The 26,579-nt window shown below is 51.8% G+C and overlaps 14 protein-coding genes across 14 annotated transcripts; 8 read left to right on the forward strand and 6 right to left on the reverse strand.

Moving 5' to 3' along the window:
- Positions 1-267: 267 nt before the first annotated feature.
- On the reverse strand, positions 268-1,056 carry pst2 (putative NADH-quinone oxidoreductase Pst2; the record flags this gene model as incomplete). The annotated part of the gene is made up of 4 exons (XM_056651817.1): positions 268-369; positions 426-822; positions 883-968; positions 1,030-1,056. 4 exons carry the CDS (start codon positions 1,054-1,056, stop codon positions 268-270), a joined length of 612 nt encoding a protein of 203 aa, XP_056516667.1.
- An 805-nt stretch (positions 1,057-1,861) lies between these two features.
- On the reverse strand, positions 1,862-2,626 carry yth1 (cleavage polyadenylation factor RNA-binding subunit YTH1; the record flags this gene model as incomplete). Its single annotated transcript, XM_056651818.1, has 1 exon — positions 1,862-2,626. The coding sequence occupies one exon, from the start codon at positions 2,624-2,626 to the stop codon at positions 1,862-1,864; it is 765 nt and encodes a 254-aa protein (XP_056516668.1).
- Positions 2,627-3,850: 1,224 nt separating this feature from the next.
- Positions 3,851-4,354, forward strand: NUU61_001237 (PAF acetylhydrolase family protein; the record flags this gene model as incomplete). The annotated part of the gene is made up of 1 exon (XM_056651819.1): positions 3,851-4,354. The coding sequence occupies one exon, from the start codon at positions 3,851-3,853 to the stop codon at positions 4,352-4,354; it is 504 nt and encodes a 167-aa protein (XP_056516669.1).
- Positions 4,355-5,330: 976 nt separating this feature from the next.
- On the reverse strand, positions 5,331-6,378 carry NUU61_001238 (ketoreductase sphI; the record flags this gene model as incomplete). Its single annotated transcript, XM_056651820.1, has 2 exons — positions 5,331-5,905; positions 5,964-6,378. The coding sequence occupies 2 exons, from the start codon at positions 6,376-6,378 to the stop codon at positions 5,331-5,333; spliced, it is 990 nt and encodes a 329-aa protein (XP_056516670.1).
- A 1,678-nt stretch (positions 6,379-8,056) lies between these two features.
- NUU61_001239 (glycoside hydrolase family 18 protein) lies at positions 8,057-9,384 on the forward strand (the record flags this gene model as incomplete). Its single annotated transcript, XM_056651821.1, has 4 exons — positions 8,057-8,256; positions 8,331-8,355; positions 8,421-8,655; positions 8,738-9,384. 4 exons carry the CDS (start codon positions 8,057-8,059, stop codon positions 9,382-9,384), a joined length of 1,107 nt encoding a protein of 368 aa, XP_056516671.1.
- A 293-nt stretch (positions 9,385-9,677) lies between these two features.
- Positions 9,678-11,758, forward strand: NUU61_001240 (putative acyl-CoA dehydrogenase; the record flags this gene model as incomplete). The annotated part of the gene is made up of 4 exons (XM_056651822.1): positions 9,678-9,789; positions 9,844-10,060; positions 10,115-10,177; positions 10,237-11,758. 4 exons carry the CDS (start codon positions 9,678-9,680, stop codon positions 11,756-11,758), a joined length of 1,914 nt encoding a protein of 637 aa, XP_056516672.1.
- A 120-nt stretch (positions 11,759-11,878) lies between these two features.
- On the reverse strand, positions 11,879-13,914 carry NUU61_001241 (transcription factor domain-containing protein; the record flags this gene model as incomplete). The annotated part of the gene is made up of 4 exons (XM_056651823.1): positions 11,879-12,856; positions 12,910-13,711; positions 13,764-13,828; positions 13,879-13,914. The coding sequence occupies 4 exons, from the start codon at positions 13,912-13,914 to the stop codon at positions 11,879-11,881; spliced, it is 1,881 nt and encodes a 626-aa protein (XP_056516673.1).
- A 65-nt stretch (positions 13,915-13,979) lies between these two features.
- Positions 13,980-14,797, forward strand: NUU61_001242 (enoyl-CoA hydratase/isomerase family protein; the record flags this gene model as incomplete). The annotated part of the gene is given in 2 exon segments (XM_056651824.1): positions 13,980-14,220; positions 14,235-14,797. The coding sequence occupies 2 exon segments, from the start codon at positions 13,980-13,982 to the stop codon at positions 14,795-14,797; spliced, it is 804 nt and encodes a 267-aa protein (XP_056516674.1).
- Positions 14,798-15,355: 558 nt separating this feature from the next.
- On the forward strand, positions 15,356-16,258 carry NUU61_001243 (uncharacterized protein; the record flags this gene model as incomplete). The annotated part of the gene is made up of 3 exons (XM_056651825.1): positions 15,356-15,402; positions 15,607-15,855; positions 15,940-16,258. The coding sequence occupies 3 exons, from the start codon at positions 15,356-15,358 to the stop codon at positions 16,256-16,258; spliced, it is 615 nt and encodes a 204-aa protein (XP_056516675.1).
- A 312-nt stretch (positions 16,259-16,570) lies between these two features.
- On the reverse strand, positions 16,571-17,597 carry NUU61_001244 (PIG-F family protein; the record flags this gene model as incomplete). The annotated part of the gene is made up of 3 exons (XM_056651826.1): positions 16,571-16,727; positions 16,797-17,083; positions 17,151-17,597. 3 exons carry the CDS (start codon positions 17,595-17,597, stop codon positions 16,571-16,573), a joined length of 891 nt encoding a protein of 296 aa, XP_056516676.1.
- Positions 17,598-18,401: 804 nt separating this feature from the next.
- On the reverse strand, positions 18,402-21,218 carry NUU61_001245 (uncharacterized protein; the record flags this gene model as incomplete). Its single annotated transcript, XM_056651827.1, has 3 exons — positions 18,402-20,587; positions 20,643-20,795; positions 21,062-21,218. The coding sequence occupies 3 exons, from the start codon at positions 21,216-21,218 to the stop codon at positions 18,402-18,404; spliced, it is 2,496 nt and encodes an 831-aa protein (XP_056516677.1).
- An 853-nt stretch (positions 21,219-22,071) lies between these two features.
- tim9 (protein transporter TIM9) lies at positions 22,072-22,541 on the forward strand (the record flags this gene model as incomplete). Its single annotated transcript, XM_056651828.1, has 3 exons — positions 22,072-22,079; positions 22,155-22,224; positions 22,347-22,541. 3 exons carry the CDS (start codon positions 22,072-22,074, stop codon positions 22,539-22,541), a joined length of 273 nt encoding a protein of 90 aa, XP_056516678.1.
- A 718-nt stretch (positions 22,542-23,259) lies between these two features.
- On the forward strand, positions 23,260-24,714 carry NUU61_001247 (bifunctional alcohol dehydrogenase/S-(hydroxymethyl)glutathione dehydrogenase; the record flags this gene model as incomplete). Its single annotated transcript, XM_056651829.1, has 6 exons — positions 23,260-23,280; positions 23,339-23,353; positions 23,422-23,536; positions 23,602-23,737; positions 23,789-24,426; positions 24,500-24,714. The coding sequence occupies 6 exons, from the start codon at positions 23,260-23,262 to the stop codon at positions 24,712-24,714; spliced, it is 1,140 nt and encodes a 379-aa protein (XP_056516679.1).
- Positions 24,715-25,316: 602 nt separating this feature from the next.
- Positions 25,317-26,393, forward strand: NUU61_001248 (putative 1-aminocyclopropane-1-carboxylate deaminase; the record flags this gene model as incomplete). Its single annotated transcript, XM_056651830.1, has 1 exon — positions 25,317-26,393. The coding sequence occupies one exon, from the start codon at positions 25,317-25,319 to the stop codon at positions 26,391-26,393; it is 1,077 nt and encodes a 358-aa protein (XP_056516680.1).
- Between the last annotated feature and the right edge of the window lie 186 nt (positions 26,394-26,579).

Raw genomic sequence — 26,579 nt, forward strand, 5'->3', positions numbered from 1 at the left:
TGTCATGTCGTATGTCCTAGCATCATGCGAAACTCGAAACGTCCATGAGAACACCCCGGGAATCACCAAAGCAAGAAGCAGAGGGGATTAGCAACCCGATCAGAGAATATTGCACTTTCTGGGTAAACCGCATGGTCCTTCCTTGCTCTTCTCTTCCTGAGCTGACTCCTGAGTACCCCGTTGCTCCGTGGGAGCTTGCGTAGTCTTCTTCGCAGCACCCGCGGCAGGGGTAGGCTCTTTCGGCTTCGACTCGTCACTACCATGTAGTCACTGGGGGTTGGCCTTGGCGACAGTCTCGTAGAAAGCCTTGCCCTGGGCCTCGGCAATCTGGAGCTCGAGAGCAGAGGGTTGGCGGGAGCCATCGGCACCCTACAAACACAATCTGGTCAGCGTGGAAAGGTCGTATGGAATGAGGCGAGACTTACAGAGAAAGTACCAGCACCCCAAGCACTACCACCGTGAACCTCCTCCAGGTTGGACAGCTGAGGGAAGACCGTCTTGTAGCCCAGCGGGACGTAGATGAAACCGTGGTGGGCAAGAGTGCTCATGGAAGCCAGGGGAGTCGATTCCTGGCCGCCGCCCAGAGTGCCGGTCGAGACGAACAGACCGGCGTGCTTGCCCCAGTAGCCACCGGTGGCCCAGATACCGCCGGTCTTGTCCCAGAACGTCTTCCACTGGGCGGGGAAGTTGCCGTAGCGGGTGGGAATCCCGAACAAGACGGCGTCATACTGAATGAGGTCGGCGGGTTCAGCGACAGGGTAGCTCGACTTGGGCGGGGCGTGCATCTTGCCAAGGACCTCCTCGTTGAGGGTCTCGGCGATCCTAGATAGAGAATGATCAGTGATCTGAAGAGTGGCAGCCGCGGTAAGAATGGGTCCTTACTGGTAGACATCGGCCTGGCCGCCAGCCGCCTCAATGCCCTTCTTCTCAGCCTCGGCCAGCTTCTGGATGTGGCCGTACATCGAGTACTGTTGACAGGTTAGCCAAGGGCCATAGGATAGCTGGCAAGTCAAGAATTGGAACACGTACGAAGACGATAGCAACCTTGGGAGCCATGGTGATTGAGTGTGAATGAAGCTGCAAGAAACTTGACAATGGAGCTGATGAGGTCGTAGGAGGGGGGGGGGGGGGGCTTATATACCCCACCATGCCGGAGCCCAGGGTACATGGCCCGCCATAGTACGTAGTATGTGGCGCCAGGTACAGTCAACGATTATCAAGCACCACAAGAGCTTCCAGTATGAATCAGTCATCGATGACACAGCACTATTGATCAGTGATTGGCCACTGGGGATCCACTCGGTCCTCTTGATGTTTTGTCGAGTCTGACCGATTTCTGACAAAGAGATGTACGACCGGTGTCGGATATAGGGATATACCAGTGGATCTCTCGCGGTAAATTTGCAATCAGTTCTCTATTTTTCTCTTATTCACATATTATTAAATCTCAAATAAAGACGTGGATGTACTCCGTACTTGCTTGTCCCATCAAATCCGTCTCGATGATGATGTCATGGACTCGGATGATGAACACTCGTTTTCGTGCCACCCGGAAACAGTCTATAGACGCCGATGTAGGCAATTGCATCGCTGCTTTGTTATGTAGAAAAAGGGTTGCGGTTTTAATGGTTGATTCTGCACGAGTCTGCCTTCCGTGTCCAAGAGAGTTAGAGCATGCTTGGTATTGCAGACAAACGACTATTGCTGCAGCCTCGCTCAGGGTCTTTCAGAGGTTGATTGGGTATCGTGAGGCCACTGGGTTGGAAAAGATAAAATAACAAAAAATAAAAGGAAGCCGTCGCCAGATAAAACACACCACACACCGGAAATGCAAGATGTCGTAACATGTATACTATAAAAACTAACCCCTCCCTCGTCCACGGTATCGTCCACGCATGAATCCCCCGCCCCGCCCCCGTTCGTTGCGCCATTCGCGCTCGCGCTCTTTTTCCTTTTCCTGTTCCTCACGAATGAGAGCCCGTTCATGCTCGAGCTCTTCTTCGGTCTTCTCGGTCCGCATGGTTGGTCGGGGAAGGTTCTCGGTCCATCGAGGGTGAGTATTAGCACAGGCCTTTCCTTCCGGGCAGAACCCGGCGAGATAGAACTGGCAAAGACGCCGTCGAACATGGCGCTTTGCGCAGAGTGGGCCCAGCTCGCAAAATCCTCGATCGTAGTGCTCGCATGGCGGTAATCGGGCCTCCTCGCGAACATGCTGGTACAGACAGTCATCGCCATTAGGACAGTATCCAGACCGTGAAAATGACTGGCATTCTGGCATGCGGCGGAGGTTGTATTCGTGGAGATATTCGCATTTTAAGCCCTTCTTGCACAGGCCCTTGAGGAAATGCTTGCAGACGAGTGACCCATGTGTGGTGGATGGGGCCAGTCCGGATGCCGTTGTAGTCGAGGTGGTCACACGAGAAGGGGTTGGGTGTCGATCCGGGCAAGCAGGGCCGAGCGGGCAGTGGCCCTCGCTGTAGGCTTTGCAGACAGGTACATCGCTGGCAAGACCAAAGCCGAAGCTTTTGCGAAGGAAGGGGGCAAAGGAGAAATCATTGTAGCTGGGGTCGCGCGCGGCATCGGTGGAGAGAATTCGCGTCGCCGTACTATGAACGTCGGCAGTCATACTGAGTTGGGCGGTCCCAGGGATTGCCAACCAGCAAAATCCCAATCAGTACATTAAGCCCTTGATTGTGGCAGTTGGATAATCTGTGCAGATTGAAAGCTCGAAGAGACAATGAAGGAGCGATCACTGTTGGTGATTGGAGTGAATGGAAAGATCGGAGCTGTCGAGATGATTATTCTCCGACTGTCGCCTTACAAATCAGGCGTGAAGGAGGCGGTGGCAAAATACCGTGACAACAGCTCAGTAGGTTGGGACTGGTGTTCTGCCCGCAGGATCCCACCGCCTCCCTGACCGCCCACAGGGCAGGAGAGCAGCAGTAAGCAGATAGCTTCCCTTCTTCTCTTCTACAAGATAATTTGATTTCTCACCTCTGCTTTCCCTAACTCCCTCTAATGCTTCCTGAGATGTATATGTCTCAAATACCTCACATAGTATCCGATTATCCGTTGAACTAAGAAAAGAAATCCCTCATACGTCATCCGGCTTCTAGTGGACTGAAGAACAAATGCCTCATACGCCACTCAGCTCTCAGTCGAGTGTGCACGTTCTCTTCCATACATACCAGAAAGTAGTGAATTGCCTGTTGTCTTGAAGTTTTCAACATTGTCTTACTCTTGTGCTGTCTCCACGGCTCGAGCCTAGAAAAACTGAAGCATGTAGGAACTATTCGGATGGCGGATGGCCGCTTCAGGCGTCCAGCTGTGACACTAGAAGCTTGACTCGTTTGCTGTGAGTTATTAGCTGTACTGTCTAGAATCAGCTCAGTATAAATACAAATGATCTACCGATTGATGGGCTCAGAATTTCCTCTCCATTCCCAATCGTCAAAATGATGCGCTCCGTTCTATGCGTTGCTTTTCTCATTTGCTTCGGTCATTCGTCAACTATACCTCTTACTTCAGGTACAGGTCCATGCGACGTCGAACTTCATGCAGGTGAATTGGTCGACTCCTCTCGAGTTGACCCCTATGATTCAAAACGAGGGAAACGCTCTCTTATGGTCACCAGTTTTACACCCAGGATTGCGGACGTGTATCCTCTACCTCTTACTTCCCAAATGCAACGGCCAAATTCGAGGATGAAACTTTCCAGGCTCTTGGACTGGTCCCAAAAGCTTTCGAGTCTTTTCGTCTGAAGACTCATATTAAACAACAGCCATTGTCTGCGAGTCATGAAGAATACTCGGTGGTACTTTTCTCCCCGGCAGCGGGAGTCTCGAGATTAATGTACACAGTGCTACTCCAAGACATTGCGAGTAACGGGTTCGCCGTGGTCTCTGTCGATCACCCATATGATGCTGACATCGTCGAATATCCCGATGATCGCACTGTTCTTGGAACAAACATCACTACCAATACAGAATTCCTTTTGGCGCAGAACGTTCGAGTCAAAGACATGTCCTTTGTTCTCGATCAAATACAGGACGAGAACGCGGTCAAAGGAATATTCCCTTTGTCAAAAGGAAATTCGAATCTACTATCTCTCGACCGAGTATCACTATTCGGCTTAGGTTCAACAGCAGCACAGACAATATTAGTCGACGATCGGTTTGTCGGGGGCATCAATCTAGACGGTGCACTATGGGGCTCCGTCGTGAACATAGGACTGTCGAAACCATTCTTACTTTTCGGCCACACGAACTATACCCAGGCAACCGATGCTACCTGGAAGAAGTTTTGGTCCAAAATCGCGAGGATGGAAACTGGAGCTCGAGCTCGCGCAGTCTAAACACTATGCCTTTTCTGACTTTCCCGTGCTTCTCGACGCACTGAGTATATCCGAAGAGGTTAGAAAAGTCGTGCAGGCCAAGACTGGGACAAGAGGCGGCCTGCGGGCTAAGCGTGTGGTTGCTTCGTATGTAACTGCCGCACTGGTGTATTTTGCGCATGGGACATCGTCGGATCTGCTAAGCGGACCTTCGGTGTCATTTCCTGATGTGACCATTATGTCCTCACAGTCTTGACAGATTTATCGAATGAAATATCTTCCGCTTGACCGAGAATACTAGTCACCATGACCTTCCCGTAGTACGGGCGCCTTGTAGGCGGAACGCCCTTGCTCGTGATAGGTTTCCAAGATACGTACCGATAATTCAAGCCTTGGTGGAAGTGGAGGCGCTTAATATTCCGCAGATGCAAAATTAGATCTCGTGTCGTTTACAAGGGAAGGAGATAAGAAGCGTAGATCAACGGAATTCAAAGCTCGTAGTAGACTGTGGGCGTTGCGAAATTCTTCGTCCTAGCAGCCTTCAATAATCCAACCAAGCTAGATAGTCTATATACTTAGCAGAGACTTCCTCTCTGGCTAATAAGCTGGACCGTTGGTGGGAAAGCTATTTTTAGAGAGATCGGTTTTATATTTATTGCTGGTCGCGACGTTATATATAACTTTTCCTAGAAGGCTAATCCCGAATTAGGTCGTGTTTAAATTGTTATTTATAACATCTATATTAGAATCGGATAGAAGGAGAGATACTTCTTAGAAATCGTAGAATTTTAGAGATGGTTCAGAATTAAGAAGTACATTTCGGCTGGCGATATCTATCAAACACACATCGGTTATAGATATAACCAAGTATATAAGCTATCTTACGGAACCATATAAGTTAGAGCTGTCGAGATTGTCCTTTCGACATATTTCGATTGCTATCTCGAATTCATTTATACTGAGCTGATCTCTTTTGGCTAATCCCAAATCAGACCGCTCAACCCAGAAACTCCAGCTGCTGATCCATCACCTCCCTCACCATCTCTTCCAATGGCCGCCATTGCATCCCCAACTCAGTTTCTGCCTTAGAGGTGTTGAAGGGTATGCTTATGTTTTGCACGTCCTGTGTGATTTTAGCTCCAGCCTGTGGATATTCTTTGCCCACAATGTGAGCCACATCTTTCCAACTGGCCACCTTCCCACCCAGCAAATACTTCGAGCCATCTGCGATCTTCGGATCCAATGCCTTGACATGTGCTTCGGCCACATCCTGAATATGGACCGCGATTAGCAAAGTGGCCGGGGCCCCTTCCATAATCGGCTTCCATAAGAAGTTGTTGGTTGATGTTTTGATTCCCTCGGCAGACGTTTGCACTGGATTGTATCCATGCACTGATGCTGGATGGATCACCACCAGTGAGTAATGTGGCTTGGAGGTCTGCCAGAAGTCCCATGTTGCGGCGTTGGCAAGAAGCTTCGATGCATGGTACAGTTTCATCGGGCCTCTGTCGGGGTTGTTGGGATCGGTGAAATCTGCCTCTTCATCCACAGAAAAGTCCCAGTCATTGTCCTCTGGACACAAATGTCAACACCAAAGCATTGGTCAGGGGGAAAGTCAAAAGAACCTTACCTCTGATCACTCCGCCCTCGGGGATTCCCTTGACTGGAATCAGAGCTGCCAGGGATGATGTGACGACCACTTTCTTAACACTGAGCACCTTGGCTGCCTCTTTCAACACAGCAAGGGTTCCTTGCACCGCTGGAGGAAAGTAGAAGGTCTTGTTCATGCCCTGGGGGAAAGGTGATGCGATATGGAGCACATAGTCAACTCCGTCGAGCTGGCCATCGAACGCACCCTCGGCAGTGAAGTCAGGAACAGTTACAAACTCCAGTTGATCACCATATTCTGCAAGTAGGATCTGAAGCGTGTCTGAAGCCTTTCGAACGCAGATTCGTAACCGATATCCGGCCTTGAGCGCCTCGATGGCTGTGGCACTCCCCACAAAGCCAGTGGCACCGGTGATGAAAATCAATCCTCTCGACATGTTGGTGAGATGACCTGGATTTCCTAGGACACTACAAGGCTGTTCTTATTTCCCAGAATCAATTATTGTTTGTGGTTGTTGGCGCTTCTTCCCCGCCGAGTCAGTTTTGGCCCCCTCTGTTGCCTGGGGCGACTTTGCTCGTCTTTCACACTTCTTATACGTATTCCCCCGATATTTAAAGCCGGGGTTTCCGAGAAAAGGAATGTGTCACCAAGAATATATTTAATCAGTCATGAGGTGCCCGGATTTAAAAGATGATTTAGCTATGGTAGTAGGACTCACAAGAACAAGACTGGATCTCGTATCTTATACATCTCTCTTGGCCTTATAAATTCCTTGTTTCTATTCCTTGAATATCAAGGGGGGGATATCTTTTTCTTACGCAGTATATTGATTAAATGATTTGGCTGTGCAACACATCAACGCATGGCTAGTGTAGCCCAAAGACCGTTGAAAGACTCCGAGGATGCGATCATTATTCTGGCAGTTGGGTCCTTGAGGATAAGCACCAAAATATTCTTTTCTCCCTAGTCAACTACTAGATTGAAAACATGCTTTACGTGATACAGCTTTGATCTATAGTCCCTGAGGTTGGTTTATTAGGCAATAGACTAAAATCCTATACGAAAGGATATCGCAAAGCGTAGACTGTTACTATCTAAAACAGCATTCCGGTGGGCGCGTCAGTATCGGGGACTGGAAAATAAATTCCATAAATGAGTGTGGGGGGAGAAAAGAGAGTAATCAAAATAATCCCTGTATTGCCCCTGGGAGTGCGCAGCCTCACCTCCAGGGCTAATCAAAGATATCCCACCATCCCCCCCTCCACGCGATCTGAGCGATGAAAAAGCAAAACTGACCACAAAATCTCCAAGTTGCATGATTGACTGTGGTCTGGCCTGGTCTTCGGCTCCACCATAAACATCGATGGATATTTCACCTGAGGCTTGTCTGGGAAATCAACACAGGATCAGCATCCGCTGGAGTCAACCCGTAGCTGCAGGCCTATTTTCCGGCCATCTGGCAGAGAGAGCTAGAAATGCGTGGACCCTCAGACACGGAGTGCAGTACGCACGATGATCTACATGCCCCAGGTTCTTGCCACCTGACCGGGGTTGCTTCCTGCATACCCCAGTCAGGTCTCACTGTGCATCATCCGTGGACAAACCAAGTGTCCTGGGTCTTGGACTGAAAGGATAGGGAATTGACCATCGAACTGCCGCGTCTCGAGGACACAGCGTGCTTAGGAGCAGAATCGATATGATGTGGAGATCATTCATCTCGTGTGGGTGCGGAATGGCCGCCGCGCCCCCGCCACGAGTCCATCTGACCCTGAACCGTTCGCGCTAAGTTGGATGGGGTTTCGATGCTGTGAAGTCACTGCGCATCTGCTCCATCCGTAGGGGGTCAAACAAACGAGTCAGATTTCCTGCAGCTCTGTATATCCAATCAGAAACAAAACATATAATCAGAGAAAAAGAAGCGAGAAAAAGCAACGAAAAAAAAAAGAGAAGGAAAATGCACGACGAAAAGATGCACGTGACATCTTCCCAAACAGGCAACACACACAACACAGCTTCCTTTCATCTTCTCTCTTTTATTCTTTTCTTTTCTTTTCTATATCTAACCCCTTTGTTGTTTAATTCTATCCCTTTGTTGTTGACTTTGTTTCCAAGTCATGTCTATGTTCTCTGCTGCCAGTGCACTCTTCCGCCGAAAGGATCGCAACCCCGCTGCCTCGCAGCCCCAGGGTGGCTCGGATGAAGTGCCCATCTACACCAATGCAGTCTACTACCCCAACTGGAGGATCTACCGGAAACAGCCTCCTTCTTCCTTGCGACTAGGATTCATCTCCCATGTCTTCTATGCATTTGCTTGGTAAATAACAGCCAATCATCGACATCGAATCATGATAGTCGATGACGAATCACGCTAATGTCGGACTTTTGTAGGGTCAAAGATGATGGCACTGTCTATGTAAGTGGATGGGGAATTCCCTGGAAACAAGCCCTGGGGGGTTCGTAGCTAATATGATCTTGTAGCTGAGTGATGAATGGGCCGACACCCAGATGCCTGTGGATGGGACCGAGGGTTGTTTGCGGGCCTTTGTTCAATTGAAGCAGCAGTACTCGGAAATGAAGGTCATCCTCTCCGTTGGTGGAGGTGGAAAGGGCAGCGAAAACTTTGCCCATGTCTCCCAGAGTCGCTCTCGCCTGGAAAACTTCGTGCGGACTGCCCGAGCACTGGTTGATCAGTTTGGTCTCGATGGAATCGATGGTGGGTGGCTCTTTTGACCAGGCCTAAAGACTTGGTGTGAATTGAGACTAACTACTGATGATGATGATGATGATGAATGCAGTGGACTGGGAGCATCCCACCGATCCCCAGCAAGGCCAGGGCTACATTCGTTTGCTGGCGGGCCTGCGCGAGGGGCTGCCTTCTCCACGATACGTCCTGGCGACATGCCTTCCTGCCGGTCAATGGGCATTGCGGAATATTGACCTTGGTGCCGCGCAGAGGTATCTAGACCTGATGAATCTCATGGCGTATGACTTCTCCGGGTCGTGGGAATCCCAGACTGGTCACCAAGCCAAGCTCTACGGCTCAGGTATCTCCTGCGAATCGTCTGTCAGCTATGTCTTATCGCAGGGAGTGTCACCACGGAAGCTCATTCTCGGCGTTCCGGTTTACGGCCGTTCATTCCTGGGCAGCAAAGGTCCCGGCCAGCGGTACACGGGGACTGGTGGAGAAGATGGTGTCTTTGATTATCGCGATCTCCCGCGACCAGGAACCAAAGAGCATCACGACAAAAAGCTCGGTGCGGCATATTGCACCGGTGGCGATGGCGGGTTTGTGACCTACGACACGCCGGCGACAGTACAACAGAAAGCCCAATTTGTGACATCGTCGAAGCTTGGAGGGCTCTTTTACTGGCATATTTGCTCGGATGCCCGGGGCTCGCGTAGTCTGATTGAAACTGGGTATAACACGCTGCATGACATGTGAATGGATGGGAGAGGATGGAGTTTGTTGATTTCGAGAGAAAACCCAAAAGAAAATCCCAAACGCTATTCATTTATGCCCCTTCGGTCATTTCTTCATTTCCAAGATGTTCTTACAACAGACAAATGGCCATTTTCGGTGTTTTCGCGGCGATGGATCTCCACCCCGTGGACCGAACACCGAGGTCCATTGCCACAAGCTTTGACAGCCCCCGCATTCCCCGGAATATCAACATTCAACGTTAGTGTGTTGCTCTTGTTTGATTCTGCTCTCTACAAACACTGCAGCATTGCCTCATGTCGCCCTTACCACCTAAGCCTGCAACAGCCGATAGCGGATCCATCACCCAGCCGGGTCCGCTGGAAAACACCTATACATCCGACAAGAGTCTGCAACGGGCATTGGCATGTGAGTTGCTTGGAGAATGTTACAGGTAAAAACTAATAAACTAATTATGTCAAGGGTATCTTCCATCTGACATACTGCACTCTGTAGAGCCGCATCTGACCCAGCTCGGCGCCGAAGCCGTGTCTGAGCGAGTGCGTGAATGGAGTGCGGACGCAGAGCGTTATCAGCCTTATGTCAAGAGCTACAATGTTTGGGGGAGGCGGTATGACTATGACCGTCTGATTACCAGCGAGGGCTGGAAGCAACTGGGAAAATGGGGCGCAAAGCACAGGTGAGAACTATAGGATGGACTTGGAAATATTTCAGTCTAACATGATCATTCTAGGATTGTTTCCGCGGGATATGATCCCGCCTTCGGATTGCAGAGGAGGACAGTCCAATATGCATTGTAAGAATAGCACCTTAAGATCCCGGCTGATGCAAGGCACTCATGCTCTACAATTCCAGAAACTACCTCTACTCCCCTTCGTCTGGGCTATACTCGTGCCCCATTAGTATGACTGATGGGGCTGCGTTTATTTTGTCCTTGAAGCTCTCTAGGCTTCCCCCCGCACATCCTTTCCATACCGTGTTCGAACGGCTCATCTCAGAGAAAGATGACCACTGGACCTCGGGTCAATGGATGACCGAGAGAGCTGGTGGCAGTGATGTGCAAAACACTGAGACCTGGGCCGCGTACTCGCCACAGCCCAATTCTGAAAATATTGACCCGCTTGCAAATGGGGACTACCTGATCAATGGGTTCAAGTTCTTCTCTTCGGCCACCGATGCAAACGTGGCCTTGTTGCTAGCGAAAACACCATCCGGCAAGCTCAGCACATTCCTTGCACCACTGCGGAAAACAGTCATCGGGGACGATGGCATGCCCCGGGAGGTCTCAAATGGCGTTCGAATTCACCGGCTGAAAAACAAACTCGGTACGAAGGAACTGCCGACTGCCGAACTGAATCTCAAGGATATGAGGGCGCACCTGGTAGGAGGCGTAGACCAGGGCATTGTCACTATTGCACCTCTTCTCAACCTCACCCGCATTCACACTTTTATTGGCTCTCTTTCTGGCTGGCGGCGCGCACTCAGCATCGCGAAGAGCTTCGCAAAGGCTAGATCCACTGTTGGTGAGCCGTTGTGGCTGATTCCGATGCATTTGCGTCTGTTGGCAGACTTGGAAGTCAAACACCGCGGCGGGATGAACCTTGCATTCTTTACCATTGCAGTGATGGGGCTGGTGGAGAACAAGGCATCCCAATCTTCACCGAATACGCATCTGCCTCGGCCTGGACAAGAGGCCGACGTCGTGTTCCGTACTTTGACTGCCACCGCAAAAGCAGTGATTAGCAAAACGGCTATTGCTGGGATTCAGGAATGCCAAGAGTCGATGGGTGGTGTGGGTTATATGGATGAGGCCGACGAGCCCGAGTTCAACATCTCCCGCATTTTGCGAAACACCGCGGTCAACTCGATCTGGGAGGGAACCACTAATGTCCTTGCTAGCGAAGTGGTCCGCTTCCTTCTGAAGAAGGATCACTTCGACGTCTTTGCTGCATGGCTGGAGCGCACTTTGGGCTTGATCCAAACTGCATGTCTACGCGATGCTTTGCTCGCCATCTGGTCAGCTTTGCGTGCCCGATTTGCCAGCAGGAGTCAGAATCCAGCGGTCATGCTGGCTGATGCTCGGCGCTATATTTTTACTCTATCTTGGATCTTGTCGGGAATGCTTTTGGCTCTCGATGCCGAGCGAGATCGGGATCCTGTGAATAGTGAGATTGCACGCCGCTGGGTTCTGAGTGGTGAGAGTGGTGTGGGAGACACGGTATTCCGTGACATTGTCACCTTCAAAAATGGTGATGACACGGCCTCTAATGAGGAGGAGTGTCTACAATGGGATTGCAGGATTGCTTGGGGCATTGATCTACCAGCCAACCGAGCCTCTGGCCATCGTTCATTGCAGAGTACTGGGGCAAAACTATGAAAATGCTGGTTGTGACTTGATTTGTACATTTGGAATTTTTTTTTCTTTTTCTTGTCTAGCTCGGGGTGCTATCTACCGGCTAAATACTTGAGTTTTAGTATGGAGTGCAAGTGAAATTATTTACAAGTTGAGGAGCCAGGAACCGCTCCAGTCAAAACCGGCCCCCTCCCAGTCGTTACTGAACGGGTATATGTCGGCATCAAGAGCCGTGTAATCGTAGCTGTCCAGTGCATCACCAAGTCGGGCTTCCAAGGGTCGAATCCCATTATTAGGATCTTGGATGTCAGGCAACGTGGAAGTAGGATTGATCCCCGTGGAGTCATTCCCACGCTCCGACTGTCCAACCAATCGCCATTGCTTGCACAATTTTGTATCAAAGCCCTCAAAGAAGGAGGCAGCGTCATAGTCTAGTGTCGGGGAAGGGCCCTCAAAAGGGCCTTGTTGTCGGACCTCCTCGGTCAATTTGTTTAAAGCCCGCAGGGGCCCCACTGCCGAAAGCCATCTCTCGGACAACTTCTGGAGGGAGAGCTTCATGACCGTCAGCTCGTGCTCTGCAGTACTCTGTAGATGTCTATAGCGCCAACTAGAAAGTAATGATAACCCGGCACACAGAGGGTAGAATGCAAAGACCGGCCCAAGGTACCGGAGTTCGTCACGGAGAAGGAATTCTTCGTAGATTCCGGCCATGAACGAGGATGCCACCAATGATGACGCCGGAGGGACACTGTTTGGCGTGGGAGAACGGTGTATAATGGTGATGACCACAAAGTACATGACTAGCAATTGTTGAACTTCGAAGTGGCAAGTCACGGCGTCTTCCTGGATCGTGGCAGACGATTGTAGTTTTGGAACCACCTGTTTGGTCCATCGGTAGACAGCATTTTCAAGATTGACTCGACGCTGCAGAGATATCTCTCTGCGTAAATGGCACTCGACCGTGTCGCCCAAGAGACGAGATATTGTACAGTATGCCAAGAACAACTGGGCTTTGAAATCCTTGACTGGAAAATCGTCCAGTGATGGCGGGAGCACGTCGCTATCTCGGAGATTAATGGTTCGAGGTCGCCCTACCCCAACTGAGATGATATTATCCCGGATCTAAATTGTAGCACATGAGCCAATGAAACTGACCATAAATTGATGTTTCTTACCACCAGTGACCACCATAGCCGCCGACGAAGGCCTCGGTCTCGAGAGTTGGGTGGCGGTTCCTTGTGCAGCCCAATCTGAAAAGCCATGGCTCCGGCAGTGCGGATCCAAAATCCACTGGTGTCGGTAGAAACATCCTCGGGCCCAACGGGATTGTACCAGTGCAGGAGGCAGGCGGCCACAATGGAAATGAGCGAGTTGTTGCCCCCACCGAAGAAGAACAAAAGCTTTGCTCGTCGATAAAACACCTCACTGGATCCGTAATCCAAATGCGATTTGGAAACTCGACTTCCGGCGAGGAAGATTGCTTGTAGTAACAGCATAGATGGCGCGCTTTCATGCAGCCATTTCGGGTCAACAACAGGTGTCCACGGAGCACAGTGCTTTGTAAAGCTGTCCATCAATGCTCTCTGTACTGCGATTGGTGGCACCTCAAATGCACCTTGCTCTCGCAGCATCTGCAAATCTGCCTGAGATGTTTTGGGGCTGGTATAGGTGGTCTCGCGACCAGGTTTCACCATGTTCTCATCAAAGGGGACGCTCCCGCCCAGATATTCGCTGCGACCGCGGTAACTCTCTTCTTTGATCGCCGACTCACCCTCATCATCAGGGACTGAGATAGACTCGCTAAGAGGTGGATTGTCTCTATGAGAACCTGCCGAAAAACGTTGCGGTGCTATTCGGCCCTCACTCGAAGGTTCGGCAGACACACTCGGTTGAGGAGTCTGGCTCAAGGGGGCGCGTGCCGCATGGCGACCCGGCGAGAGACTGTTGGTAAACCTCTTGCGCTTTCTTGTGTATGGCCTATTGGGGTCATTTAGTTTTGGTACTTGAACGATTTTGTGAGTTGGCATACTGGCAGTCGACATTGGACTTGGTGCAGTTGGTGCAGGGGTCGTGGATCGCCAGGTCACAGCGCACCTAAGCATGTCAGGATCCACCTATTGCATTGCCCGGGGAAATATCTATACCTTTCGCTTGTGACAGATGATACACGCGGACGACATGGCCGATCGCGGTGGTGTCGAGTGTGGGGTTCAGCCGAGGCATCGTTGTTCCACTTCACTCAACCATGACAGTCCCAAGCTTGGTGACTGACACCTCTCACCGTGAGATCACAGTCATCACAATCAACCAGCCTCAGCGAAAAAAAAATGCTGTCGACGCCGCCACTGCCAAAGAACTTTATGAGGCTATCGTGTCCTTCGAAGCCGATGCGACACAAAAAGTGTGTGTTCTTACCGGCGCAGGCAACACCTTCTGTGCTGGCGCGGACCTCCATAGCGTGTCCCAGAAACGCGACAATGTCACAAGTGACAATCTACAGCCAGTAACTGGACGCAATTTGGGACCGATGGGTCCCTCACGGCTTATTGTCCAGAACCCGTTATTTCCGCCGTTGCCGGGTGCGCAGTGGCGGGTGGCCTGGAGCTCAGTCTTCTTGCGGATCTGCGCGTCGTGGAAGAAGACGCAGTTTTCGGTGTTTTCTATCGCCGCTGGGGTGTGCCATTGATCGATGGGGGAATGGTCCGACTCCAGGCCATCATTGGTCTTGGGCGCGCTCTGGACATGATTCTCACAGGTCGGCCAGGGGGAGCCCAAGAGGCTCTCGGGATGGGACTCGCCAACCGCGTTGTCCCCAAGGGCGAGTCACTCCAAGAAGCCCTCAAAATTACAAACCAGCTCATCGCGTTCCCTGAACTCTGTCTGAAAACAGATCGTCGCTCGTGTTACTACAGCGCATTTGATGCATCTTCCTTCTCCGATGCAATGTCTAATGAATTCGACACTGGGAGCAAGGTCATCGAGGCAGAGGCCATTGCAGGTGCGGCGAGGTTTAGCAAAGGGTCTGGAAGGCATGGCAGCTTCAAAGACTTTAGCAAGCTTTGAGTGTCATTGGCCACTTTACGAGAAAGACGATGAGAAGTGAAGACATAAATATCCCCATTTCATCACTCTTCAACTGTCTCGCTCGCAAATTTAGCATCAATTCGACCAATTCAATGCCCTAATGTAATCACTATTTCCCACCCTCTAGGCCTAACTCTATCAAGATTAATCAGTCCAAACGAGATGTTTAAATCGGCGAATGAGCTACCCGTGGTTCTTTAGATTCCCGAATGCAGATAAAGGCGACGAATCCAACAATTCTTACTGAGTTATACATTTAAAAGGAATACTTGTTTAGTTTCAGTGGGGTCACTAACCAGAGAAAAAACGACAAGGTAGCGATGATACCACCCAGCGCACGGCTGCTCATACTATGAGCACCAGATGGACCCATGATGGTGATGATGCAGAGGGCGAACCAGAAAATGATATCGATTATATTGAGGATCTTGTTCGCCTTGATACTCGCCCATCGCTTGAACCCGCTTGAGGGCGTTGGTACGTGCTCTTGGTGCAGCACTAAACTTCAATGAGTCTCTCGCAAGTCTCATGTTCAATATGGGCGTTATTGCTAGCCCAGAGCAGAACGCCACTGGTTTTACTCTGTGAGGATTCACTTATCCTTTTCCCTGTTCCCCCGGGATTGTAATGCTTAGATATCATATGCTATGCTGCTTTACTAACATTTGATGACCTAGGGACAACCTAAATCGGCATAACATCTTGGAACATGATGCTAGCCTGAGGTGAGACTATCCTAAACTTGGAGATGACCTTGTATATTGTTTCATATTGCTAAACTTTAGTAGTTGTTCAGACGCATTCTTTGGAAACAGCCACGTCTTCAGCGGGACAATTTTCAACGAAACCCGGGCATACTGGACTGGACCTATCCTCACGGCTGAGATGCTGGCAAACAGCAAAATCGCCCGCCAGACCAACTCCAAAGCATACAATCCATCATATCGCTTTTCCCCAAAGACTGAACAATTTAGTCTGGGGGAGGTTGCCGCGCCAGTTATTGCGTTTGGAGACATCAAAACGGGAACAGCCAACCGGTCCTTGGTGGAATACTTCTTTGGCGAGTTAAGTAACCAGAATAGAATAAATAGTATTTAACCTCTGCTTATCTTCGATCATAGAAAACGAACGCCTTCCCACGGCCTTGGGATGGAGAAGGCCAATAAAAGTCACAACCCTACAGGATATCCTCAGCGTCGTGCAGATGATACAGAATGCAACGAGCCTGATTACCCCTTCGGCATCTTCCGAGTGTACTCGCCGTCGGGAGTTTTAGTTCAGCTTGCATTTCGAGGCGAGGATCTTATCGACAAGGTAGTATGGCAAGCAATAAACTTCTCTGAGGGAAAATTTGGGTATATACTCATTGATCAAGGAGAGACTTTTATAGAAACATACGAAGCACCAGGGTATCATGTGGAGACATCAATCAATATATAAAGTCGGTGATTTGGCGAATAGCCCCCGCACCCCGGGATAGAAATAAGAATAAACCACATAGATTACACACGTTTGACTTAAGTGTCCTCTAAGCAAGGGAAAAGATAGAGAAAAGAGAGAGCGCGTTACTCACGATTAACACCCTCGCCAGTCAATGCAGAACAGGCAATAGTGGTCTAGTATCGATAGGTGATTCTCTCACGCTATTTTTTATCTACTGTGTACAGATCATGGAAGATATATTATAGTAAGTTGGATATTCACTCTCCGCATGATACAATTGGGATAACACTAAGGCAAGATAGACCCTCATTAGTTGGTCTTCTTTTCTCCCTCCTCGTCCTCCACCGGCGTGAACTGGATTCGCTTCCCATAGAGCAGTGGAGTGCGAGAGAGCAAGGATCCTACTGCATACCCAATGTACGCCCCAACCAGAATTGTAATTGGGAACGCCTGCCACGGCCGGTCCCTGTTTATCCAAGTTAGCGAAATTCCTTGCCCGCCATGTTCTGGGCACAATAGCATGTTAACAACTCACCAGTCCAGCGGGATAGGAATAGCACCAAACCATGCTCCCAGCCCCGTCCCAAGCGCACTGCCCCAGACCGCATCAGCAGGACGGGAAATACCCCAAACCTCCTTCCACACATAACCGTCTACACCATGGACATACACCAGCGCTGTTGCACACAACAGGGCTATGTGGGCCGCGCAGAGAACCGTCTCGGGATTATGCGTGGTAAGTGGGGCGCCGAACAGGACGAGGAGAACGGCCAGAATCGGGGTGGCCAGGAGAAAGGTGAGCGAAAGCGAGAGGAAGGCGGGCTGAGCCATTGAGTTAGCAATTGAGACTCCAAGATTGGCGGTGGATTGGATGCTGATCTTTACGTACCATCAGTTTGGCCCAGACACCAGCGAAATCATGTTTTCCGGCAAGTTGCTTTCGCCGAAGCCCGGGTTTACCAGGCCGTAGAGTCACACCAGGCCCCGAAGGAGAACGGGGAGGTGTTTTCTTCTTATCTTCCCCATCAGTCGGAGCCGGAAAACTGGCCTCTGTCGGGGTTGTTCCGGCCGGCGGAAGACAGATCAACACGTAGGTGATTTGCAAAAAGGCTAACCAGGGCAGATCTGCAAGAAGCTCCCGGATGGGATCTGCCACCAATGCCTCAAACCGGAGCGTGCATAGTGTCAACAGCAGGGCTGGGTGCACCAAAGAGTAGATCCGCGCGGTCGGCGAGGGGAGGATGTTGACCGGTGGGGTGGATGGTTTCTCGACGGGGGCCTGTGTCGGAGTCGAGGAGGGGGAGTTCACAGTAGGGGAGGCAGTTTCAGAGGCCATTGTGAACTCATTGGATTTGCCTGGTCTCCTGGGAGCTCTCGGTGGAATCGAAGAAAATAAAGACGGGGAAGGGTACATGTTTGCCTTGTTTGCATCAAATATTTTTGCCCGATACTCCTAGGCGACAGACATCTATGAACCACGAGAATAAACAGGTCGGCATTTGAAGATACTCTACTGACAGATTATGGCCCGTCAACCCACTAGCTGACATGACTACTCAGCAGCAAGAATGACAAAGTCGCATATTTCAATCCAATTCTAGGGATTTTCATTTTCGATACCCCAAATGCGCCCAACTAGGCTACAGACTGGAAACATCAAAACAGACCGGCTGCGATCGCATAGGGACGTACATACATTCATACCACATGGCAACATGACCAACGGGAGCTCGAGGATAGGCTAATATGAACAAAGATTCGAGGGTAAAAGGGGGGAGGAGGGGGAAGGGGGAGGGCAGGGATGCATGGCACACACAGGAGTGGGCTAGCTGCCACCAAGCAGGGTGTATCCTAAAGAAAATAATAAAATCGTCAAGAGAACTAAAAACACGAATGCCACGGAATTCCGATAAAAAGAAGCCACAAACAAATAGAGCGAAAGCGCCGGTCAACGCCGAATGCACATTCGACACCATCGGTATACTCTGGGTCATCGTTCTCACCCAATTGAATGGGGGGTTGGAAAGAAGGGATAGGAGGGGACCAATGCTGTCGGCAAAAGGAAGAATAAGAAACGCGGAAAGAAGACCCGATGACTCCACCCCAGAGTATGAAAACACACACAGGGGACCAAAGGCACTCAACTCGAAGGCCCAGTCTCCTTCGGTGGGTCAGATATGGTCGGCTCAGACGTAGGTACACTTTCGCTAGGTGGTGCTTGCGCATCCTCTTTGGGTGAGTCTGCAACAGGGGCAGAGGGTGCCTCTGGACTGTGCGGTTCCTCGGGAATCGCAGGGGGAAGACCAGATCCAGAAAGGGGTGAAACCGGGGAGCGGACAGACTCCTCTTTGGCAGGCTCTTGGGGTACTTCGATTGAAGGAGACTTGCCGTTGGCTTGTTCTGCATTCACAGGGGACAAGGGTTGGGTGGTGGCCGAGGGGTCTGTGTCTGGTCGGTTTGGACTCTTGGTTCGTTCTCGTTCATCCTTCCCTCCGTCACGAACCGAGGCGACTTTGGCTTTGAACTTTCCAAACAGACTTTTCTTCTCCGAGTCGGAGGCAGTGGCATTTTGGCCTTGAACCCCAGCATCCAAGCTGAGGGGTTGGCTGGACGGGTCCGCGGTTTGATGCTGACCGCTACCGATCGAGCTGCTGCTCTGCTCTGCACCTGGATTGGTCGCCAGTAGAGGTGGGGACGCGACACCTAGCCCAATCTGATCGCTACTTCGCTTGGAGGAGCGCGGAAACCGCCAACTGCGGCGGTTATCGCGGCGGTCTGAACGGGTCCCGTCCTCGGGCTGATCGAGATCCGACTGATCGGTGAAAGAGGAGCGGGAGTTCATGGACGGAGTACGGGATTGATGTGGTCGAAGGGAGTGTTCGGTGTTGGGTTGCGAGCTGGATTCTCCTAGCGCCGGGTTCAGGTCCGACGGGTTCTCCCGAGCGCCCAGAGTTGCGGTGTTGCTAGGACGCGGGGTGGTCTCTCCCACTGCGACGTCCACCGAGCGTCGCTCTTGTTTGGACTCCGACCCCGTGTCTGGATTGGATTCCAAGACTGGGTTGTGTAGAGAATTGGATGAGCTTTGTGCACTCACACTGGCGCTTCCGGGAATACGTTTCTTCCTCAGTCGATTTGGTTGCCGGATTTCCTTTTGCTCCCCATCCGCAGGCGGAGACTTGGCGAACAAGCTGGAGAGTTTGCGTTCGCGGGTCGGTGTCACCACCTGCGGGGGTGGAGAGGTTGGAGGTTGCAGGTTCTCCTGGGGTCGAGGGGTCTCGCTAAGACTCATGCGTCCAGCTGCCGCCATAGGTACAGGACCGTGGGTTGATGTGTGAACATATGAGTTCCCTGGCGTGGATGACCCCGACGTCGGTTGGTTGGGGTTTGGCTGCTCACTCTCCTCACGGACTGAAGGAGTTCGGCTCGCCGACCGGGAGCTATGGTGGGAAACAGAGAGACCGGACGGATTGGCCGAGCCGGTTTCATTTGATCGCGCAAAGCGAGCAGAGGTGATGACAGGGCCCATCTTCGATGGTAAGGTATTACTTCGATGGACACCACCAGACATGGATGTAGGAGTTCCTGGGCTGGGGGCTGTATTCGAGTTGCGGGAGTTGCGGGATGACACAGAGACATTGCGGCGCAGCGTGTCCAGCTTGCGGGGGCCTTCGGTGCTCCCGCTAGCGCTCGAGACCGAGCGCCGGATATTGGAGTGCGAGGTCGGCCACGAGGCCACACCGGCTTCAACCTCCTTCATAGTTTGTTCGTCTGCTGCGGTGCCACTCATCCCGAAAAGGAAATGATCCTGGTTCTCGATCAAGAAGATCAAGACATCCTGGCTCAACTTGTATTCCTCCGGGGACATGTCGTGCTGGGGATGAGAGAGTAATCCGGGTTGAAAGATGGCGGACAGATTGGCTGAGGTCATGCGGTTTTGATCGGACTTGGAGGCGAATACAGCGAGGAGATCAAGGATGTAGAGAAGTAGCTGCTTGTTCAGCGGAGGCAACTCAATGATCAGGCGTTGGTAGGTTTCGACCGCCTTAGTGTGGTCAAATTTCTCTGCATCGGTCGTTTCCTGGTTGTCCTGGACCTGTTTCTGGTAGATCCGCAAGGGCTCGCGAAACCGCTCATAGGATTCCAAAGGGACAATCGGCTCGGGCAGCTGGTTCAAGTACCGACGGAGGACATTGGCCGCATCGTGCACAGTATAACCGGACCAATCCAGCCCCTTTCCATACCGTTCGGGAGAATCAAAGATCTCTTGCAGATCCTTGATGCGTTTGGCTGACCCATTGAGACGGAAGATGCCCTCGACATCCGTTGCTGATACCGCCAGTCAGTGATAGGCTGCTGGAATAGTAATAGTATGAGGACGAACCTTTTTCCTTGAGGAACACACCGCACTTGGCGACAACAATCGGCACGTATCCATAAATGAAGCTCTCGCCGTGGTCATTGGTCAAAGAAATGGCGACGTTGGCGTACTTGATGCTGACATTGAGGGGTACACTGAAGATGCCTCGAGGAGTGTCTGTCGCGAGAGCAAATTAGCCGACTGGTCTAATAGAGCTGAAAGGAGCAAGAGGAAGGCGATATCTCATGTGAAGCGGGACTTGCTTCGCGACACAGGATGAGGGATTGAGATGTCCGACTGCTCCGCGGCAGAGCAAACCCAGACTGAAGGAGGGTCAAGTGGTTGCGAGACGCCGCGAACCAGGAACGGTGGACATTCGAAACACCGAAAATCCCGAATGCACATCGGTCGCTCGTCTTGTTCCCACCACACGACTGCCATACCTTTGAGTTCATCCTTCCTCGTGTTCCGTTTGAACTGTCTCCACCACGAAGCGAGATCACGCCTAGAGGGTGGAGAGCTCGAGCCGGCGGGTTCAGGAGAGGTAGCAGGGAATGGTTGGATTGGCTCGGCGCCAGGCTGCGATTTACCGGTGACCATGGTGAGCCCGAGGAGATGCGACGGTGAGATCGATGCGCAAGTGTCGACGAGAAAGTCGAAGGGGGCCGTCACCGCCCTGAGAAGAAAGCCCAAAAGTCGCAACAAGCTAAGAAGGCAGATCGAGGGGCTTCCACAGTTGAGAGAAAGGGGCGGATGAAGGGGTGCGAAAGGGTTCCGGGAAGCTTGGGAAAAAGGGTGGGGCTCGAGCCAAGTGGAAGGAGACCCCTCGAAGGTGAGGATTCGATCTAAGCGACTTCTCTCATGAAACGGGGGTGATGAAACTCGGTCTTATTTACTGCTACAAAAAGACGACGGAAGACTACAGAAGACTACAACCCCTCAGAATGACTGAAGTGTCGGGACCCTTTGAAGGGGCCATTTTGGCCAACTTGTCTCACCCGTGTGTCCACAGTTCTGGCCTTCAGGCACCAGGGCCAAGTATAAGGAGACAGATCCACGGACAACCAATGTTGGTAACATGAGAATAGGATGTTTGTATCTTAGAAGAAAGAATCAATTAATTCATTAGCATGAGAATGGAAAATTAAAAAAAATAAAATAAAATAAAAGGAAAGCGAACATGAAGATGTTTGAATCAGGATGAAACGAGAACGACCAGACTGATGACGGTGCAACCCCAGGCCTCTCCGGACGCAATCGGGTAGGTCAGGTGACTATCTGGTATCACCTGACACCACATGACATAGACCTCGGGGGCTCGGAGATACTTTGATGCGCCGAGAAACAGCTGGGTCGAGCTTCACAGGTGTGTTTTCTGGTCTCAACCAATCCTGCCATCCTCCAGTTCTTGACGATTTGATTCGTTTCTTCCTTCATTTTTACCTCTTATATCATGGATGGGTTAGTCTTTGCAATGAATCTGGCATCTGCTGGATGTTTTGTTTCTGTTGAAATTTCATGCTAATCCCCGTGCAGACTCAATGCCTCGGAGCAGCGCGAGTTCGCTTCTCGCATGGAGCGGAAGCAAATGAAGGAATTCATGACTGTATGTCCAACCTACTGAACTGTTCTCTGTGATTCCTCTCGACTGTTCATGACAGCCGTCGGGATCCCTCGGTTGCGTCCCCTTCTCCCAAACACCCGGTCTGATTTCGCCGTTTCCTACAGATGTACTCCAAGATGGTCCAGCGATGCTTCGATGACTGTGTCAATGACTTCACCACCAAGTCTCTCATCAACCGTGAAGAGAGCTGTGTCCTGCGCTGTGTCGACAAGCACCTCAAGGGCTCCGCGCGATTGAATGAGCGCTTCCAGGAACAGAATGCCGCCATGATGCAGGGTGCCCAGGGACCCGGTCGGTAAATTCCGTGCGAGGATATTGTGTGGAGGATACTTTCCAGGACCACAACATATTGGGCCTACTTTCAGTCAGGGTATAGCCTGGCGACTTGGGTGCGGTCACTGTGATCCTGGGTCCATTGGCGAGGAGGCAGACCGGATCCGCTCTTCTCCGTGTAAAATAGAGAATTGGACAAGACGATCCTGATTGTTTTGTCTATATATAAAAAATCCTTCTCATTCCTCTGGTCTGGGCAATATCCATGGATAGGTCTCAGCATGTATGTATAGAATCTGTATAGAAATAGTAGAGTGGTACAGTATTGAATATTTCATGCCAAGGCGACTGTCCTGGATATATCTTGAACAAGCCCAACCCCGGAAAAGATTACCTGTTCGGTGCATTCGAAGATAAAGCAGGTGGATCACAACGTGCAAATCGGGGCCGGCACCGGTGATATCGCAAAGTGGGGGGGGGGGTCGCCAGAGACACACGGAAATACCCAAGAGCCTTCAAGCAACTCCCCTCACTCCTCATCGTCCCCCCCCCCCCATCCCCCTCATTACGTCTCCGAGAGGCTCCACTCCCAATTTTCCCTTCAAAAACCCTTCTTTCGCTCATTTGATTTCCATCTCTGTCATCTCTATCTCGTGAGTTGAAACTCCTTCCGTTTTCATCCCCTACCCCCCAAGCTGCTCACAGCGCTCAAGGAACCCCGGTGATCCCAAGACTTCATACAAAATGGCCAGCACAGTTGGACAGGTAAATCATCCTTGGCGTCTATTTTGCGACTTCGCCAGCCCGCTAACTCATGCCTTAGACTATCACTTGCAAGGTACGATCCAACTGCCCCGCATGACGTCGGTATCCGGCGAGTTTCCTCTGACTAAAGATTCTTTCCAGGCTGCTATTGCCTGGGGTGCTGCTGAGCCCCTGTCAATTGAGGATGTCGAGGTTGCCCCTCCCAAGGCGCATGAGGTGCGCATTCAGATTCACCACACTGGTGTCTGCCACACAGGTAAGCCCCACGAACCCCTCGCCCCGCCGGAAACCGGAGAACATGGAAAACATTGACACCACCAGATGCCTACACTCTCTCGGGTAAGGATCCGGAGGGCGCATTCCCGATCGTCCTGGGACATGAGGGTGCCGGTGTCGTTGAATCGGTCGGTGAGGGTGTGACCTCGGTCAAGCCTGGCGACTATGTTGTCGCTCTCTAGTATGTATGCCTTATCGCAAGCTCCACCCAGCACCTGGCTGACGAGTCTAGCACCCCCGAATGCCGTGAATGTAAATTCTGCAAGTCTGGCAAGACCAACCTCTGTGGCAAGATCCGTGCCACCCAGGGTAAGGGTGTGATGCCCGACGGCACCTCTCGCTTCAAGGCCCGTGGCAAGGACATCCTCCACTTCATGGGCACCTCGACCTTCTCTCAGTACACCGTTGTGGCCGACATCTCAGTTGTGGCAGTGACCCCCAAGATCTCCACCGACCGCTCGTGCCTGCTGGGCTGCGGTATCACCACCGGCTACGGAGCTGCCGTAGTCACGGCCGGTGTAGAGGAGGGCTCCAACGTGGCCGTGTTCGGCGCGGGTTGCGTTGGACTGTCGGTGATGCAGGGTGCAGTGAAGAACAAGGCTGGCAAGATCATTGCTGTCGACGTCAACGACGGCAAGGAGGCGTGGGCTCGCAAGTTCGGTGCCACTGACTTTGTCAACCCCACCAAGCTCTCTGGCCAGAGCATCCAGGAACGCCTGATCGAGATGACCGACGGTGGCTGCGACTACACCTTCGACTGCACCGGCAACGTCGGTGTCATGCGTGCGGCCCTCGAGGCCTGCCACAAGGGCTGGGGTGAGAGTATCGTCATTGGTGTCGCAGCCGCAGGCCAGGAAATCTCCACTCGACGTAAGTCACTTTGCTCTGAATCTCAACTCCTTTTTTCCCCTTGATGGTTTTCTTATCTGACCATTCTGTACAGCATTCCAACTGGTGACGGGTCGTGTGTGGAAGGGATGTGCGTTCGGTGGCATCAAGGGCCGCTCGCAACTGCCGGGCCTGGTGGACGACTACCTGAATGGCGAGCTCAAGGTGGATGAGTTCATCACCCACCGCCAGCCGCTGGATGCAATCAACAGCGCCTTCGAGCAGATGAAGCAGGGCGACTGCGTGCGCTGCGTTGTGGATATGAAATAGATATGGAGACTCCTAGTGACAGATTAAAAAGACTTGAATGTGAAATATGACTCGATGTTTTCTGTGAGACTCCCAGTGACCATAGTCTCTCGTCTGGAGGGAGACAGACGGGCTTTGTAGGGCTACGGGGAACACGCAAGGTCCTCACCCCGCCGTACCTTGGGGTCAAGCAGTGGAGCAGCGTGGGTGGTCAGGGGGATCTAAGGCGACTCATACTCCTGCATCTATGTACACGCATACTCCGCTTACTCTCGGGTCCGATATCGAGCATCTGCCGTCTCCACTGACAACCACAGCTATCGGGGCAATGACACGCACGTCCACTCTCGTGGAAACGATAAGCTGTCCGATTTCGGGCGTCGGGAGGAAAGCCGTTTTGGAGTCGATTGATAAAGACCCCAATGAGGTGATCGTCGTGTAGGTGTGTCTCCGGACGATGTCCATGAGGGGTATAAAACCACCCCTCTGCCCAGTACGTCAGGTTGGATTCAATTGAAATTGTGTCTTTGATAACTGGAACCTGCACCTTTTTGGTCTTTACCCATACTCGTGATACATCTACTCCGTCTTCTTACTGTTTCAGTCCCAAGCCCCAACCAACAATGGCCCAAGACGTCGCTCTCCCAGAGCCCTTCTCTTCCATCCCACGCACTTCGCTGCTGCTGGGCCCCTCGCCTATCCACGCCCTCCCCCGCATCAGCGCCGATCTCGCACGCAACAGCCCGCACTCACCTGTCACCATCTACGCCAAGCGCGATGACCTAAACTCCGCATATGCCTATGGTGGCAACAAAACCCGTAAGCTGGAATACCTGCTTGCCGATGCCCAGGCTCAAGGTTGTGACACGCTCGTCTCTATCGGTGGCATCCAGAGCAACCACACGCGCCAGGTGGCTGCCGTCGCTGCGCGCACCGGCCTGCAAGCACGCTTGGTCCAAGAACATTGGGTGGACTGGGTCGATCCCGGCTATGAAACCGTCGGCAATATCCAGCTGTCGCGTCTAATGGGCGCTGATGTTCGTCTGGATCCATCCGGATTCGGCATTGAGCACAAGACAACTGCCCAGGCCGTTGTTGACGAGTGCACTGCCCAGGGTCAACGCCCCTACTATATCCCGGCCGGTGCCTCGGATCATCCGCTGGGTGGACTGGGCTTCGCTCGGTGGGCATTTGAAGTCCGCGAGCAGGAACAGGCCCAGGGTGACTTTTTCGACACTGTCCTCGTCTGCGCCGTCACCGGCTCGACCTTTGCCGGCATGATCGCTGGCTTCAAGTTGCTGGAGCGGTTGCACCCGACCGACCCCAAGCGCAAGATCATCGGCATCGATGGCTCGGCTACCGTCGAGGCTACTCGTGCCCAGGTCCTGCGTATTGCTCGCAACACGGCTGCCCGTATTGGATTGACAGCCGACGATATCACTGACGACGATGTCATTCTTGATGATCGATACCACGCGGGCACCTATGGTATTCCCGATCGTCAGACGTGGGACGCGATCGAATATGCTGCGCGCATGGAAGCCTTTATCACGGACCCGGTGTATGAGGGCAAGAGCTTTGCAGGAATGATCGACTTGATCCGGCGTGGGGAGATCCAGGGCGGCAATGTCCTATATGCTCATCTGGGTGGACAGCTCGCCCTGAACGCGTACTCGGATATTGGACGTACACAGGGTTAGGAGGGAATGAGTCTATAGCATGTTATCTACTCACACATCTACAAATGTCAGACCTTGAATGGCAAAATGGCAAAATAATGGAAGTGCGCAAATTTCTGAATTGGTAACGTAACGAGTGACTATAGTTGGAACATTAGACCATCAAAGGCCCAGCAAACTCGGCATGACACCACATCCAGAACAGCG

This window comes from Penicillium alfredii, assembly GCF_028826965.1.
Source record: "Penicillium alfredii strain IBT 34128 chromosome Unknown utg000001l_segment0_segment0, whole genome shotgun sequence".
Classification (NCBI taxonomy): domain Eukaryota; kingdom Fungi; phylum Ascomycota; class Eurotiomycetes; order Eurotiales; family Aspergillaceae; genus Penicillium; species Penicillium alfredii.